The 19096-nt window shown below is 42.5% G+C and overlaps 1 protein-coding gene across 1 annotated transcript in view; it reads right to left on the bottom strand.

Annotated features, from left to right (window-relative positions):
- Window positions 1–5474: 5474 nt before the first annotated feature.
- Window positions 5475–19096, bottom strand: part of rnd2 (Rho family GTPase 2) — an 80296-nt gene continuing 66674 nt past the window's right edge. Inside the window, exons 4-5 of the mRNA XM_085966399.1 lie at window positions 14913–15047; window positions 5475–12564 (exon numbers count right to left, since the gene is read on the bottom strand). Of these exons, the coding sequence (XP_085822525.1) occupies window positions 12316–12564; window positions 14913–15047 (384 nt within the window). The 3' untranslated portion in view covers window positions 5475–12315. The remainder of the gene's footprint in view (window positions 12565–14912; window positions 15048–19096) is intronic.

Raw genomic sequence — 19096 nt, forward strand, 5'->3', positions numbered from 1 at the left:
TACCGCGGCCCTCAAAATCAGCGCTACCACCCCTACTGGCGCAGAAGCCCTCTTTGGGCTGTAACTGGGCGCAAAGCCCACCGAATTTCTAGGCCAGGCAGCCTTATAGCACAGAGGCACAGGAGGGGTTGAGATAGGTGGTGCAGAGGTACAGCTGGACCCCATGTCTTTAGATGATATTGCCAAGGGCCAGCATATAGATGAAGAAAAGGAGATCGATGCTTGGGGGGCTCCAGAGGCAACAGTGCAGGGTGGGAAGAGAAGCTATTGCTTGTGATGCTCTGGCTACAATTGGATAGGTAAGAGTGGAATCAAGTGAAGGCAGTCCCACTGAGCTGAACAATGGAGGAGAGGCATGGAGGAAATTGATATGGTTGACCGTGTCAAAGGTTGAAGAGCGGCCACGGAGGACGGGGATAGAAAAAGCACCACAGACAGTCATAGAGGATGTCATTTTTAACTTTGATTAGGGCTATTTCAGTGCTGTGGCAGGGTCAGAAACCTAATTGGAGAGATTTAAACACGGAGCTGTGGGAAAGCTGGGCACGGACTTGGGAAGCGACAACGTGCCCAAGGACTTTGGACAGGAAAGGGAGGTTGGAGATGGGCTGGTAGCTTGCAAGGACACAGCTGTTGTTGGTGGGGGGGTTTTTGAAGCAGGGTGATGACAACAGTTTTCAAAGAGAGGGAGACAGTACCTGAGGAGAGGAAACCATTTACAAGATCAGCTGTCATGGAGGCCAGGAAGGGTAGTTGGGTGGAAATGGGGTCAAGGGAGCAGGGAGTGTGTCTCATGGGCAAAATGATCTCGGAGAGGGTGTGAGGGAAGAAAACAGAGAAACTAGAGAAAGACACAGAAACAGGGATAGGGCAGAAGGGAACCTGAGGGGAGATTTGACTTGGTGGGCAAGGGGAAGGGGTGGAAGTAGCAGAGGCCACTGAACAGATGATCTCAATCTTAGTGATAAAGTCCATGATCTCCTCGCACTTGCTGTTGGTGGAGAGGCCAGCGAAGAGGGGTTTAAGGAGACAGTTGATAGTTGAGCTGGGTGTTATCTTTGCCCTCCAGGATGAGCACACGTAACACACTGCACAACAGCCGCATGGCACACAATATACTGGCATGTCACCTCTGAAAGAATTCTTTACGGTGACTTGTTTTGCAAGGAATTTTACCAGATGAGACTTTCCCTTTAAAATCATTTTCCTTGTCTTTCTTCCTATGCCATATAATTTATTCATTAAATCAGTCTATGAATGGGATCTTTGTGGATGCAAATCAACAGTTTCATTCTGAAAGCATTTGTATTGCTGTTAAATTGTGTTTTTTCCATTCTGATTGTTGCAATTATGATGCATATTCTGTAGCAATCAAAGTTGCAGATCTGGGAATTGTAGCAGCAATCTAACATTTCCTATCAAATTTACAGGCTCCCTTGATGGCTCTGTGGGTAAATGTGCTTGATGTGCAATACTACAGACCAGAACAATATCAGATTGAATTCCAGCTTTGTGGTGAAAGAGCTAATCGCAGCCAGAATAGTACAATCATTGTCAGTGCCCTTGGGATAGGAAGCAGGAAGAAATCAGACAGGACACCTCAAATTTCTGATTGCTATCCAGTGATTCCATCTGATAAGTTCTTATCTGTGGACATTCGATGAGTACAAGATTTCTGATGCACTCACAAACGAACTGCCTGCTGACACTATAGGGCCAATACCATTCATTGTGCTTCCAGCAAAGAGCTGCACTCTCAGGGAGCACACTGGTGGTGCACAGCCCATGATTTTCCATCCATTCATTTTAATTGGCTGCATGTCCATGGTTTCCTATGATGCACTCCCTTCAAGAATGGATCCCGCTGACAGTGTGGGATTGCAGAAATAGCCCTTATGTCGAGGCTCACGCTTGAAACCTGGCCACCGAGTGAAGGTACCTAAAGAAGGCTGCCACCTGTGGAACTGGATTACAATATGTCACTACTTTCAGCTAAGGAGCAGAAAGGGGAGAAAGCTGGAACAAAATTAATTGAGCCTATTTGTTTCATTTTAATTTTACCTTTTTTTTACATATAATTGTTTAATGAATCTCACCACTGGGAACAATTTTTTATCCTCCAGCAAATAGAAGCTGTTCTTTGGAGAGCTCCATCGCCCCATTATCTTCCCGGAGGTTATAAAGCTTTTAAAATTTAATTTTTCTGAATAGGATAATGACAACTGAGGAATTGCAGAGATCATTGGCAGTTATGAATATACCTTGAAAAGATTAAGATGCATATTCCTTGGTAACTCTGGGACTGATCTTCATGCCCTCTCCACCCCTCTGCCCATCCCCTTCTCTTCCCTTTCAGACGATCGAAAGAAAGTGTCTAAATGAGATAGGCTCATAAACTGGCTTCATTTCTTAGGTTTAAATCTGCTTTGCATTTTCATCCAGTCTGAGGTTGCAGGAAACTTTTTTTTATCCGGCACGGACGGGACCGACGTGGTGCCGGTTCATCAAAAATTCCGGATAACCGAGAGCTATAGTAAAAGATACGGAGAGCTGACAGCTCCGTATAAAGCAACAAACCCTGTTGCTTAGCAACAAGTTCAGGACAGTGGCCACAAGTTGCAAGCATCTCTGTAGCTTAGCTACAGCTGCAGCCACACCCTTGCACAGCAACAGATGGAGGAACGCAAGTCAATATGAAGTAAAACCTACTCCTGAATTTTGCCGGTTAACCGAGATTTCCGGTTATTTAGGTGCCGGTAAATCGAAAGTTTCCTGTATTTCATTTTTGTCCATGGAAATGTTTTGAAGAGAATTTCCTTCAAATTCAAGCAAAATGCCAACCTGTCCAATGAATATGACTTACACAAGTTTTCCCATCATCTAGAAATGGAGCTAAAATGAAGCATTAAATTTCATTTTCCAAAATGGGCACTCCCTGATGGCTTAGTTGATGCATGCACTGCTTAGTATAGAACATAGTCAATCAAGTCTGGAAGGTCTCGGATTGATGTCTTCAGTCTGTGCTGAGTTAGCTGATCTCAGCCAGGACAGCTACAATTGGCCTCAGCACCTTTGAGCTTGGAAAAAATCAGCCCGGCCACCTGCTTTTGATTACCATCAAGTGGCCCTACTGAAAAGTGCCCGTGTGTGGGTCAGCATTGCACTTGGCCGTGATCGCCCCTCCACATTCAAAATAGCCGACTGACATTCACTGTCTTAAGCTTGCACATTGAGTTTGGCCACTTGGGTGAGATACTGTTAGTCGGCTGGCTCCTATGGGATTGCCTCAGCCAGAGGCAGCACCTTCCTGAGAAGAGTAGAGAAACCCAGGGGGGAGAAGCACAAAAGTTACAACTTTGTTTTTTCCTTTCTACTTCCAAAGTGGCATTGGGAAATGCGCCAAGGTGTGCTGATTGTGGTTTGAATAGACAAATAGGTTTTAGAATGTTTTATTAGACTGACATAAAATTTATAATAAACAACCTTTAGCGCCACAGAGATACCTTCACTAAGGGAATAGTGACAAGATAGAAAATTGTTATAATGTAAATCTCCCAGCTCAGCCCTTCTGAAGAGTTGTGTGCATTGTAAATCTTAATTTAATCCAATCAATCCGTCCTGATTCATAGGAAGCCAATACTTTTGTGAGCTAATTCCTAAAATAACTCATTATTAAACATCTCGATAGGAAATCTGGTTGTAAAATAGTGTGTTTCAATTTACCACTGTTAATGCTAACTTCCCAGAGGAGCTCATTTCTGCATTAATGTATGTCATTAAAAAGGGTTTGTTTTTGTGGTTATGCTAATGCCCTAAAATATCATTAATGCATAATGAACTGCAAATTCAGGGAACTGAACACGCTTATTGTACTAATCCCCTTTCTTTTAAAAACAGCTGACAGTGCTCTACACTTAATTTGAGGGCTCTAATATAGAGGTTATATTATAACCTTAATTTAGATTATAACCTTAATTTTTTCTTTGCTGAAGTATCCTCCACACCAAGTGCCATTCCTTATGTGAGTGGGTGGTCAGCCAATTCGTCGATGCCATTTTCTAATGAGCCAATATATGATGTATGAGGCTGGCCAGTGGTCTTTGTTCTGCCCCTTCACTGACCAGAGACTTGCTGTGTAGGGAATCCTCATCTGTATTTCAGCATTCCGCACCGTAATGCTTTGGAGCTGCTGTAGCATGCCTATGGTGCCTTCACAGTCAGCAGCCTTAATTAATGTATGGTATATCAGAGGTCAAGTTCTATCAGAATGGCATATTGATGTATTTCTTTTTTTTTTATCACAAAATAAATTTGAATGAAGGCAACCATTTGATCTCATTCTTCCAGACCACCTATTGCCTTTTTATTTGTTTTTAACATCCACCTGAACAGATGGGGACCTTGGTTTCACATATCATTGATCGAGCAGCCCCACCTATGGTACAGCACTCGTTCAGTACTGCACTGCAATGTCACACGGGATCATTTCTTCAAGTCCTGGTGTGGGGCTTAAATGAGAGGCGAGAGTACAACCGACTGAGCCAAACTGATGCGTGCTTAAATCAAGTTAAGCTCGCTGTGCTTAAATAGTTTGGTTACACTGTGATAATTCAGTCTTAACTTAGGAGCTTCAGTCAGGGTTCCAAGTCCATGGAAGCTTCATCGCAGTCATACTTCCATGAGCCCAAAGTAATTTTTTTACTGATGATTCAATGATGTTAAGCTTAGGTTTTAAGTACAATTGGTTTCTGACAGAGGTAGAAAGAAGGGCATCTGAGGAAGGATGTTCTTGCCATGGAGGGAGTTCAGCGAAGATTCACCAGGCTGATACCTGGGATGGCAGGTATGACGTATGAGGAGAGATTGGGTCGATTGGGCTTGTACTCGCTGGAGTTTAGAAGAATGAGAGGGGATCTCATTGAAACTTATAAAATTCTGACAGGACTGGACAGACTAGATGCAGGAAGGATGTTCTCGATGGTCGGGGAGTCCAGAACCAGGGGTCACAGTCTAAGGATAAAGGGTATGCCATTTAGGACAGAGATGAGGAGGAATTTCTTCACCCAGAGTGTGGTGAACCTGTGGAATTCTCTACTACAGAAGGCAGTAGAGGCCAATTCATTAAATATATTCAAGAAGGAGTTGGGTATATTTCTTAAGGCTAAAGTGATCAAGGGGTATGGGGAGAAAGCAGGGACCGGGTACTGAATTTGGATGATCAGCCATGATCTCCTTGAATGGCGGAGCAGGCTCGAGGGGCCGAATGGCCTACTCCTGCTCCTATCTTCTGTTTCTAAGGGTAGAAGACTAAGGGAGATAAGAGCCACAATGTTGAGGCTCTAGGAAAGAATGAATTAGAGTAGGAGGCGATGCACTGAGTCTTGGTTTTAACACAGTAAGGGAGGAGGAACAGCACAAAGGATGGCATATTTGATGATGAGGATAATTTTAGGAGACATGAAATACGACAGTGATAATTTTAGCATTTTTATTGGGCACATGAAAAGCTCACTTGTACTCAGCAAACACTTATTTTTGGAACTAGTGTGACAGACAAAAGCAGTTGGTTTCCCAAGCCTCTTCTCATTTAAATTCTGTCAGTCAGCTTCGGTACAAGTGGAAAGATTTCACAGCTCAGCATCAACCGTTGACAGCAGCAATTCTAAACTTCGTCGCGGGTTAGTCGTAAACAGAAGATATTATCAAGGGCCACAGCCTACATTTTTGTTGCTTGTGCCTAGAAAGAACATAGAGCCACTAGTCACGATCTACAGGCTCTGCACAGAGATATAATACTGTGAGCTTCTCGGTGCTAATGAACTGCTAGTCATGGTGGTTGCATTACATTCAAAACCAAATATTACAACATTTGTGGGAAAAGTCACCTCTTACATAAAAGGCCTGTAGGTAACAAGCATGCAGTCTATAGCAGGGTCTTTCAACTTCGAGTCTTACACTATTGCATTATGAACTTGATGCTAAGCTTATCCCAGTAATTAAACCACACTTGGTGAGATCCATCTAAATGTATAGTCTAGCAGTGTAGGAGGTCTATAAGATTTGACCAATATACTTATAGTACAAGTTCCCCTCCTCCATCATCTCAGGCTGGTAGATTCATGCCAATAAGTAGATATGTATGTGTGTGACTAACTGAGACAAAGCACATGATTTTCTAGTTTCTGCTGAAACTCAGAGCACCACCACAAATCCACAGCCTCATATATGTGATGACATCAAAGGCACAGGACCTGTACATACCCCGTGGCAATCTGAATTCCAAAAGAAATATCACCAGACAAGTATAACCCTGCCCGCATGAGTAAGATGGTAGTGGCCAATGCACCTCACTCACTACATATGTAAATCCATATTATCTAAAAAAAAGTCACAACTGAATACCCCAATGGACTTTAGATTTAAAAATATTCAAATGAGGGTCTCTGCTGCCATGAGTATATGTGAAATACAGCATCACTTAAGGACATGATTTCTTAGTTGAAACCTCTGGTCCATAAGGAAAAGAAAGAAAGAAAGAACAATCTCCGGATATCCCAAATTGCTTTACAGCCAATGAATTACTTTTGAAGTGTGGTCACTGTTATTTTGTAGGCTAACATGGTAGGCAATTTGTGTACAACAATGAGATAAATGAGCAGATAATGTTGTGGTAGTGCTGGTTGAGGAATAAATGTTGGGCAGAACGCGCCCTGGGATTTTTATGTCCGTCTGAGAAGGCCGTGGTTTAAGATCTCATCCAAAAGCCAGCACCTCTGACAATGCAGCCAATGAGAGTGCATCCATTTCATTTTACTGTGTTGTAATGTCTGTTCTCGAGATAAGTAGGGCTTGGTTGAATGTGAAACGAGAACTCTTGGATCCAAACTTCAGATGGTCAGTTTTTCCTCCGTTTTATCATTTTCAAGTACAGCTAACGGGTTTAGTTTGTGTCCCTTTACCTGTGTTCAAGACCTGAAGCTGCACTTATATGAATCAGCTGGTGCACGTTGTCCAAAACAATCCAAATTAGACAAATCACGACAAATTGGAATTTGCAGATCACTTCATCTCAATATTCCATGTAGGATATTTTCCCTATAAGTTTGTGGGGTAGGAATTCCACTGGAATTGTGGCAGGGCAGAATTTCACAGCCTTGTTTCTCGTATCTCTAGCCTCATCCGAAATTCTGGAGACGGGTCATTTAAATAATGGAAATGCCACCTGTGCCTGTAGCAGCACAGCAAGGGTACCCGTCCCACGGGGAGCAGACTCACAGTAGCACCCTGATATTTTTCTTTCAGCAATCTTTTACCCCTGTAGCAATAGCAATCGCTCCTTCTGGGATTGAATACAGTTCAACTTTTCAACATCAGGCCACACTTAACACCCACAATGGAACCTACACCTGCTCTCAGCAGACATAGGTACCATGGGATTACCTGGGGCACCTCTATTGAATACTGTCAGGATACTGCCAATGACATAACAGTGGTGGGCAGAAAAGCATCCATCCCCCCCTGGAGCACAATTTGTTGGGCACCTTGAGAAGTGTAGCAACCTGACACACTTGGGTTCTTCCTCAAAATCCCAACCTCGCCACACTGGGATTCTGTTCAAACTGCATGATTTGCATCACGCAGTTGTGCTTTACCCCTATAGCATGTCATATGTGGTACTGTGGAGACTTTAAAACATTAAAGCCAATAGTTAATTTTTCCCACCAGTAGCTAGGCAGGCCACTTAATTAAATTTGGTAACCAGCCAAAACTTTCTGCAGCTCCCAGTCAAGTCATTTAAGTCATGCAATTCAATCTTTTTCTTCCAGTGACATAACTAAAGTCACCAATGAGATTAAAAATAATATAGTTCAGTCACCATTAAATCACGTGGAGATCAAAATCTATTTACTGCAGCAGTAATGCTTCATATAAGGAAACTGGAATCCAGTACAGCATAACTGTAGCCTGTAGGTGCTGGGCAGATATTTGCTGTCTCAAGGGCACACTCGTCCACAGTCACCTAATTAGCCCCCACCGCCCCTGCATTCACAGCCCGTGCCCCAATTGGGCAGCCTTTTGGATTACTGTGGATTTTCCACTCTTAAAATTTGTTTCCTTTCATCACCAGAATTAAAATTAGATAAAACAATATGAGAAAGGATTTCTAATAAATTCAGAAAAACCCTGAAACCTTGGAAAACTGTGCAAGAATATCATGCATTAAAATTTTCTGTCAGATCTCAAGCATTTGTCTGGTTTAAATTGGCAGGTTTTAGAAATGGAATTTGGCACTAAAGGGCAGAAATTGCAAGCACAGGTTGGAGATCGGATGTGTGACTAGTGAGGATCTGATTGGCAGAAGACCCTCACAATACCTGCCTTGAATTTGCACTGACATCAGTAAGGAATGTGTTAACACATTTGTATGAAATTCCTTTGTCTGCCATTTCAACCGAGTGTTAACCTGTTTATTTTAAATGGGTTAATATCCTTGTTAAAATAGCAGAGTAACGACAGACATGACATTAATGCATTCATGCTAATCTTGCACCGTGAAATTTCAATACACAAAGGATGAAATTTCAATGCACAAAGGGTGAAATACCTTTGGTTGACGATTTTAGTGGAAAATCAGTGCAGATATAAAATGAGAATCTTGTACAAGTGACCTTTACACTAATGGTATATCTACACACAAAAAAACCCCACTTTGCACTGATGCTGCAGTTATAGTGTAAATACTGCCAGAATCTAGAGTGACGGCCTGACTGACATCACATGAAACTCCCTGAAAGAGGGATCTCACACTGCTTCACTTCAGAGAGTCAGTTCAGGCCTTCACACCTGAGTTACCCTCCAAGTTTAGCAGCGGTGCAAAGTGTTTTCAGCTTCACACCAAGGCTAAACCTGTGGAATGCCAATGTACCGTACAATATACCCCTGTCAACTCAGCCATTTTTGGCACTGGAAAAAAAATTGAAATATGCGATAATTAAATTAAGTAATGTAAATAACGCAGAAAAGTGAGGATATAGTACTCGTAAAAAAATTGAATTATCATCATTTGTAATAAGTGACTGCGTTATAAGGAATAGACTTCACAAATATGAACAAGGGGAATTTAACCCTCCCCGAAGATCAGACTTTGTTGAAAGATTAATGATAACATCGATTGGCTACTGTAAGTGAGGAGTGAAGAAATGGAATTTTGCCTTTGACTGGCCCATTATTAAATCAAGCCTGTGCACACCAACAGAAAGGACATGGCTCTCAAATTGAGCCACTTCCATTTGAGACCCATTTCATCTGATTTGGATTGGCAGTACCTGCAGACTAAGTTAAAGGGAAAGCTTTCAATGTGGACAAAACCTTTTAAGAGGACAGAAGTTCAGGCACTGTGTAGTTCTGCACAATTCTAACAATACTGGAGGAAAAATACTAGAGCTTTGAAAAGCATCTTGCTGGAGACCAAGAGAGTAATATGGTCTGACTCACGAGCAGCATCTGAGGCCAAGGTAACCTACATCACAAACAGGACAAGATGTGACTTTTGTGAGATTACTGTGATTTCAGGAAACTGATTTTTAAAAAACCCTCAAATTTAATAAAGGTATTTGTCATATTGGCCAGCTGCTGTTCATGAGGGTTTAGTTTCTGTAACCTATTTGCGGGTAGATTTCCACTGTCCGCTAGGTGTAGCGGAAACATAAGCTTGTTCTTTACGAATGGGTTGATGATTTTGCTACAGCTATCACACCGATCAGGGTTTTGCCCCATTGTGGCAAAACTCCACCATATTGGCCACCTGGGGGAGGGTCCATCCTGAGCAGCCATTCCACTCCAGTTTAAAATGGTCTTTGTTTGGCACAGGTTGCATAGGCAGGCATTATGCACAGGTATCCTCGTCTGCAAACTGTACTTACTGAAAGGGCTTGCAGTCGTGTTAGTTTATCTTCATTTACAATGCACTCCAATTTAACAGGGCAATTCTTTGGGAAAGTAGAACATGCCTACTTGTACAGTGCAAGTGCCAACAGGTGACTATTCCATAAGCTCATAATGAGCGATTACAATGGAATGCATGTGTTGCCATGCACCATGGGTAATCAGCATTGTGCTAAAGGGGATATTCAAGCACAGAAAGAATAATAAATACCTGGGAGTGGCTTTTGAATGTCATGAGAATCAAAGCTAGATTTACTGCATAAGCTAGGGAGGGGGTGGGGGGTGGAGGGGGAAGCCAGTCATGGTTCCCCCTCTTATTTTCTGTGCAGTGGCTACTGTTGGAAAGTGCAACTGTGTTGATGTTGGATGAAAACAGGGAACGGGTCCAACCGTGATGCCCCTCACATCCAGCTAGCCCGCCAACAATCACAGCCGAGGCTCACACGCGAAGAATGGGAATTTTGGATAAAGTGCTCAAGGGCTGGTGGTGCCCGTGGCACCATATCCCAGCCTAAGCCAGTACCATCAGAGACAAGAGGAGAAAAATGCCAAATCTAATAAGAAAAATGGTTTATAACTCACTTCCAGCTATTTGTTATAAAAACAGAAAATGCTGGAAATATTTGTTATTTTATTGAAGGTGTTTTCTGCAGTAAACAGTGAATCAACAGTTGTGAGGCTGAAAGTTTATTTCTGGCTCTAGGATATGACTGGACCTGAAGACACCTTCACATGACAGGATCGATTATAGTATTATGGGAATCCTTCATTTATTGTCTCTCTAGTTTAAAACCCAGATCATACGTGGTTTATAGAATAATGAGTTATTTATTGTAAAATGGAAAATATTGAACCAGTCCAAGATGGACTGAAACCATGCAGGCTGTTTCAGTCCAATACCAGACCACTTTCAGCACTGAAGGCTGCAGTCAGCTCTGCCTCACCACACGCCCTTGAGGACAATGACAAGGTGGTTCGATACTCAGCTCAAGTACATCATAAAATGATCGCACAATTTCATCCCAGTGGAACAAACCCAGAGACCACTGTCACAGGAAGCTTAGGTTACATGTAAGCTCACCTTTGATTTTCCCTTCATTTACAGTTGAACTACAGAAGTGCCCATAGGCGAATTATAAGAATGCAGCCGTTTTAACTAGGAATTGCCCATAGGCTACCGTTGACAAATGGTGCATTGGTCACTTGGAGGTTTGTCTACAAAAGGGCCATTCATAAATGGATAAATTCATGCTGATACAAATCCAACCTTACGCCCCAGAAGAGTGGAGAGTCTCTCTAAGTGGTGTACAAAGGGGGCAAAGTCATCAATCCACAGTGCTAAACTCAGTTAGTAGTGCAATGTATTCTGAGGTACTTCACTTGTCTGAATTGTGGTACTGAGCATGTACATATTATATTGAAAAAGAACAAGGTGCACACCAGAGATTATCTGTTCAGCTGATGTCAGCTTCCAGTCACCTTTATAATGGAAAGTTCAAACACTAACGTTTTTAGGGGGAGACACAGCTACAGAAAATCTCTCCTGCTCGCTGTACATTTGGAAGGAGAGCTAATTTTTTTTTTTAAAGCCTTTAGTACTTCAATTTTGTAAATGAGTACTTCTCAGTCTCACATCAGAAAACACAAGGAACTGGTCCCCAGCACATATTGTAATTTTTCTGTTGCTCAGTGTAGGCCGGTAACAGGATCAGCAACAAATCCTCGAATACTGCGTGATGAAGGCACAGTTTCACTAGAGGGAATTTTTAGATTTTTTTGTAACTTCTTTATAATGTTGAGGAATGCAAAGTCTCCTAATGGATTAGAATAGTAAATGTGCACAAAATTCCCTTTTGGAGTCTATGAAAGTTCAGTGCAAATAGTAGTGTAATGTTAAAATCCTGAAGATAATTAAAGAATAGGGATATTATATTTGGTGTGTATTTGTTAAGAGTCCTATAGAGTTTGTTTTAAAAGGCAATACCCAAAGTGACTGTCATACATTTTTACTTCACAACACAAAAACTATCACTGCCATCAATCGTTCCCACAGTCCCTGTAGAAATCCAGTTCTCAATACAAACAAACAGCCCACATCTCCCTTAGCAACACAGTTTCACAAACATTCAAACACTTGGTTAATCTTCCTCTTCATTAGTTCCTTTCCACAAGAAGCCAACACAGCAACAGTCAATCTGCAAGCCTCATAAATAAGCAACAGCTCTCTGGATTCAGAAATAGCCAGTTTTGAGGCCTAGGCTAAAGGAAAAGCCTTGGATACCGACCTTGGACTAGGCAACAATCCTGTTGCTTCTGTGCCAGTTACTGTACAAAATGCACAATAAATACAAATAATTATAAGTCTGTTCTTCACATTATTGAGCAACTTTTAGCACGGTCCTTTCTGATCTCCGAGTCATCCAGTAAGTCAGTCCTTCCAGGCATTTGCGATACCCTCTTTAATCCTCGCTTGGAATTGCTGCGTTTCAGATTTTTTTGCATCTTATTTACAGAAGCCAGGGTCGTAACGTGAAATACATCACGGACACTGTTCTCAGAAGCTTTAGATGAACATTCCACATAGGCCGTTGCTCCTATCTGCCGAGCCACTGTACTGCCCTGCAAAAAAACAAGGTGGGGGGGGGGAGGGGGGGAAAAAGCCATAATGTCAACCTTCACTGCATAAAGAAAGGCATGAAATGTGTGCTTCACATTTAATTAACCTTCATCCATTATGTTGTCCAATACAAGTAATTTGAGCACAGCATGAAATGGCATCCAAGCAGTGTTAATTCGAGAGCATGTCAAAATAGCTGAAGTAAAGCTTAGGTTCGCTGTGTTTTAAATGCTGCTTTTGGAACTGGATGACCTTTGCGTGTTTCTTTAAGAGAACAGAAGCTTACTTGTGAGAAACGTATTACTCTGAAGATCCAGATTACATCAAACTTGGTCTTTCCCTCCCATAGTCCTCTCGCTCTTGCATCTCCTTCCTCTCCCAGAAGCAACCCCCACACCCCCCAACCCACAAACAACATTGAGGAACCATTTGACTTTCATGCGCAAGTGTAATTCCATGCTCTGGGGAAGGGGGGGGCGGATGTGGGGGGAGGCCTTTCTGAGGGTAAACACCTAATTAAAGGCTCTAAATAGAATCATTGCCGTTTCCACACGATTGAGTAAACTTTTTAACGACTGCGTTTCAAACAGGATTCTCACAGAACAAATGAAAGGAATTAACATTTATACACGGGAATGACTTTAGTTTGTCAATAGATTGCCTTGATGTTTTATTTATTCGACAAATCTTACATAAATCGAAATTACTGCTCGAATCCTTTGAATAAAGTTCATGGCTGTTATGGGAACAGCTATTTCATTTCATACTAACGTAAAAAGACGGAATATACTTTAATCCAAGCAATGGGTTTGTGAAAGGCGAACTAGCGAGTAAATAAGGCCAAGCCCTTGTGCAAAGAGGTCTGGTGCAGTGTAACAATATTAGTATAATTAGTGACAAGCAACAGCCACCTGCGGACTATCGTGTACTGTTGCAGCTGCTGGAGTTAAGTAGCTGGAATGTAAAATAGCCGCATGTTTTGTTAATTGCATGATGCGACAGAACCAGTTCTTCAGTCACAGTATTTTTTTAAGGTTGTGTTGTTTTGTGAAGCTTCACAGAGAAACAAAGAGATGCGAAGCAGTAAAACAAACATACCAAATGAATTGTGAATAGAGACATCATTGCACAGTGTTTGAGGCTTTAAAAATGAGTTATTGATATGGAGTATATGCCTAAGGTGTTATTTTCCAGGAATCAGCTGCTGTTTAACACTCAGTAAACCTGCAGAATTGTTCATCTTTTATTGTCAGTGCTGATGCCCAAAATGACACTTTCCACTGGGACACAAAAAAGTATACTAAATATATCTAACTCCAAGGCCTGTACGGTACAGGGGAGTGGGACGAATTGGATAGCTTTTTCAAAGAGCTGGCACAAGCACGATGGGCTGAATGGTCTCCTTCTGTGCTGTAAGAGAGTCTATGATTTTGTTAAAACAAACTGACAGAAGTGATTACAAGTGCGTAATCTATTTTTGTGGTTGAGATGATAAAATCCATAGACATTTTACCCACAAGTTTAATGTGAAGAGGGTTGAAAGGAGGTAAGGGACTGAATTTTAGCTAAAGACAGGGAATGTCGCTCACAGCTGCGAGTGGTTCATTCTAAAAATCTGCTTGCTGGGCGGGTTGTGGGGGGGGGTGGCGGGTGGTGGGCGGGCATGGTTAAGGGCTTTTGTTCTCCAGCATGCAGGTCCATTGCATGGGGCTGGATCTACAGGGATTGTGAAGATGGTCATGGGATTGTGGTGTCTTGGATCATTGAATGCAGGGACATAGCCAGAATACATGTAGCAGTTCATTCTTCTGGCAGCATTTCAGCTCCAGAAACACATACACCGTTCCGTCAAAAAAAAAAGACTTCCATGACCAGGGAAATATAAGTACATTGTAAAAAAAATGTATACAATCACCAGCTGTGAAATGTCACCACATTATGGATTAGCCCTCTGAGTACTCAAGGTCCTTCACAGCTTTCTAAAGACACACGCATTTTCTGTCATCCGACAGCTGCAATGGGTGATTTACAATGCATTTCTAACAGTGGTGATGGGTACAGAACCAACAGGGGCTTCACTGGACTCAAGCGGCCAGTCAACATTCCCATTCACTTGCACAAATCGCCCATTACTCAGTGGTACATCTTACTGAAACGGGTCCCTGCATTTCTAACAAGATGCAGCCCATGCACACCCTCCATCTGGCGATTGCTGTTGTCTCTCCGGTTGCATTATTTAATGCGCTGGATTTTCTGAATAAAACTCATACTTAAGGTCAGGGGGAACAAATATTGCTGTACTCTTCGAAGTTCAGCCACTTCAAGTATAGTAAGAGAAATACTCTAGTACCTGTTCATGTGTAACTGGAATAAGCCTCTGCTTGGAAAGTTCCCTCAGTACATTCAGATCTGTCCGCATATCGATCTTACACCCAACCACCAGCACTTTAGCGTTGGGGCAGAACTCCTGGGTCTCACTTTGCCACTGGAAAGAAAAAAGCCACAAAATTTACACTGTACCATTTAATACTGTAATGAAATAAGCTAATCTTCAAATCATCTGCAAACACCTAGGCCTAGAAATTCATCTCAGGAGGCAGTGCAAAAACAGGCGGTATTGGATCGACCGCCTGTTATACGCCGCGCCTGATAGTACATAGAAACATAGAAGATAGGAGCAGGACTAGGCCATTCAGCCCCTCGAGCCTGCTCCGCCATTCAATGAGATCATGGCTGATCATCCAAATTCAGTACCCTGTCCTGGCTTTCTCCCCATATCCCTTGATCCCTTTAGCCTTAAGAAATATATCTAACTCCTTCTTGAATATATTTAATGAATTGGCCTCCACTGCCTTTTGTGGTAGAGAATTCCACAGGTTCACCGCTCTCTGGGTGAAGAATGTACGAAAGGCTGATATTTAAAGATATTTAGTAGATGAGAATCATATATGTATAACTTCAAGTGTAGCCACTGGCCAAATAATATTACCCATAATTACTCCTGGGTAACTAGAAAACTTGTTCAAAATGTAGCCGCACAGTCAAAAGCAGTTTTGACTAAGTTTTGATAACAGCCACAGTCTGCGAGTGAAGGTTAAATCATTAAGTAACATATTATAATGCTGTATGGAACTTAGAATTCGCTTAACAAAACTATAAACAAGGTTAACACTGAACATGGCAAAGTTGGTGGAAAAATACTGGGAAGGCGGGATGCTACCTTAGTCTGAGTGATAATGGTATTTTGACCATTAGAACCAATTAAAAAAGGTGATTTTGTTAAAGACCATATATGGACACTGGCCAAACCAACTTTTGATAAGAAAAGGGTTAAAACCTCGATACTCAAAGAACAACTTTACACAGACGTACTGCGAGGACAAAGGAACAGACTTACGACGACACCATCTGTGTCCGAGAGGTTCCAGAGACCATGGGCTGCGAGCTACTCGTTAAAACTATCGCCTAATATTAAGTATATTACGCTGTATGCTTAATAAATCTTGATCTATTGCTCAAACATACTGGCTGCTGCCTATTGGTGTCTTGTCCAAGAACTCAGATCATTAAGATCTTACAAGAAATTCCTCCTCATCTCAGTCCTAAATGGCTTACCCCTTATCCTTAGGCTGTGAATATTCAGATCCTTGGACTGCAGTGGAACTGAATGTCGGGCGCTGCGTATAACGGACCGCCGATCCGATACCGCCCGTTCTGCGCCACCACCCGAGATGAATTTCTAGCCGCAAAAATATTACAATAGTTATTTGGTGTTTTTTTAACCTTTTTGAAAATGACTGATCTTCGGAAAGGCAACAGAGGATCCATCTGGTGCATGTACAAGATGGATTGGAGTTTACTCTGTCGAAGGAATATTCGGGAACGCACCTTTCAAGTTTTAAAAACATTTGAGTAGCAGCCACATGTTTATGGTCAGCTCCTAAAGATCGGTCCCAACACAGCCAAATCCTCCCGACCATACCGGAAGGCACAGGTCAAGGTCACGGTGGAGACGGGAAAGAACCATCAGCTCATTACAATATCGGCCTGCGAATGGTGCTGGATCAACATATCTGACAAGGAGCTATCTCTGGACAGAACTACAACAATTGGTGAGAATGTGGAGTGCGCTACCACAAGAAGCAGTCGAGGCGAATAGCATAGATGCATATAAGGGCAAGCTAGATGGGAACAGAAGAAAGGAATAGAAGAATATGCTGCTAGGGTGAGATGAAGAGCGGTGGGAGGAGGCTCGCGTGAAGCACAAACACCAGTGTAGATGAAGCTAATTGGAGGTATAGATATTGAAGTATAATCAGCAACTTTAATTGCTGCTGGTATTTGTATGGCACCTCAAGACTAGATGGGAGTGAATTCATCTGAAGGCATTCCACTGTCTGGTCCAATTAAGATCTGCTGCACTTCTGCTTTCTTAAGGTGGACTTGTACACATTACCGCTGGTCAGACCTTTCTGGGCTAAACACGCCAGGCCAATTAACCCTTTAACTTTTCTAGTAATGCAGATATAAAAAAAATACACATGTTCTAAAGTGACCTTTTGTTAAACAATTACATGGTAATAAAGGAGTTGTGAAGAACTATGCTGCTGCAGCTAAAGGCAATTTATTATGTATAATATGCTAATGACCTCGTGTTGTTACATACCATAAAAAGTACAAACACAAGTGAAAGAGCAGAAGAACAGACACTTTAACGCCCGTTTTAACTCTAGGCCGGGAGTCATGCAGACGGGGACTGAGGCAAATGGCAAACGGTCTGACCCGCCGCAGTGTGAGGTGTGGGAGATTTGAACTCCTGGGGGCTCATTTGCTTGGATCAGTCAGTCTTCCGGCAGGAAGCAGCAGCTGCTCGGTGGGTGGGAGCAGGATTGTGTGAGGCAGGAGGCCGACGGTGGGGACTCGAAGGAACACTCTCTGACGCTCAGTGGAAGAAAGTTTATCTGTTTATACACTGTATGGATAGATCTGTATTTATGTGTTCAACCATGAATGTTTTTCGATGCTTTGGCAACATAAGATGTACCTTGTCATGCCAATAAAGCGATTTGAATTGAATTGAATTGAATTGAGTGGGGAGCCCGGGACATGGGAGCGCCAAGTTTACCTTGTGAGGGTTGCAATAGCTTCCCAGTGCAGGCCAACCATTAAACATTTCAGTTGGGCTTTGATGACAGAATTGGAGCCCAATTTGCATATTTATAGAGGCAGCCACTCAATGGACAATCACTCTGAGCCACTTTCTGGCAGGTATCCCTCATGCCTACTCAGAAGAGCAGGCCAATATCAGAACCCGCAGGAAGGCAGCGGGATCAGTGTGGGCAAGTCACACCAGTCATTTTAACAGTCCACCTGCATCCCTCCCCACCGCCCCCTCCCCTGGCTGCGAGCAGGGTTAAAATCAGCCCTTTTAACTCGAGGGACTTTGGACCTTTAGGTTTCTACAAACGATCATCACTGGATTAAAAAAAAAGTAGAACAATAGATTTGTACAAAACTGCACAGCAATCCTTGTGAAAAAGCCCTGCCGTCACCCTGACGAAGTTAATAAGTGACAAAGTAATTGCCTCTGCATCAGTTATCACGTCACGTTATTTCGCATGAATTGCTTTTGTTTTACATTATAAAGGTTCCAAATAAAGTGACTCCCCTCACTAGTTATGAAACTGCCTCTACATTCTTTTCTATAGCACTGCTTTCTCATAACACTAATTTTATGATTGTAAATTGCATTACACGCCCCCATAGGAGGCCCTGCACAATGAACCATGACCTGTATAATGACCCAAGGCCTCAATTTTCCTGCCGTTGGTTCCCATAAGTGTTGACAGTTCAGGAAGTTGGAAAAGGATTAGAGTTACTGTGACCCCCTAGCGAGGGGCATTCGAGTCAGGAATTTGGCAACGATGGGTCATGGATCACTTATAGAGGGTTGATTTGTGACTGGTGGGTGCCTGACCTCTTCTCCACACTCCTCATCATTTTCTTTTAGTCCCAAATACCTTGGGCTTCAAACAGTGACTGTCACTTCATTGACCCATTGTTGGATTAGCAGTTCACTGGACATTGTGCGGGAAAATGCATCAAGGCATGTCATAGCAAGCAGTCATGTGTAATGCCAAATAAAGAGACAGTTGAGGACAGCTGTGCCGGCGTCTTGCACCAACCAAGAGTCCAGTTTACACAGCTTCAGTCAGTTCCTGCTTACAGGAACATAACTGCTGACCTGTGTTCAAATGCCACTAAGCAAACAGTGGCAATCTAAATATTTTCCTGGTAATTGCAACAGAGGCACATCCAGAATAGCCAAATGGTAATTCAACCATTCAGCATTTGACTCAAATTTACTGAGTTTGATTCAAACGGCTACCTGTCAATCAAATACTCTTGTCATGGTTGGCTAACAGTTCCCAGCCAGGTTGCCAAGAAATAGAGTGGGGGGCGGGTTGGGGAGAGAGGAGAGGGGGGCAAGAGAAAAAAGGGCCGAGACCGATATCACCCAACTCATCTGGGTCA

This window comes from Somniosus microcephalus, chromosome 24, assembly GCF_052327205.1.
Source record: "Somniosus microcephalus isolate GS21.2 chromosome 24, FLI_Smic_1.0, whole genome shotgun sequence".
Taxonomy (NCBI): Eukaryota; Metazoa; Chordata; class Chondrichthyes; order Squaliformes; family Somniosidae; genus Somniosus; species Somniosus microcephalus.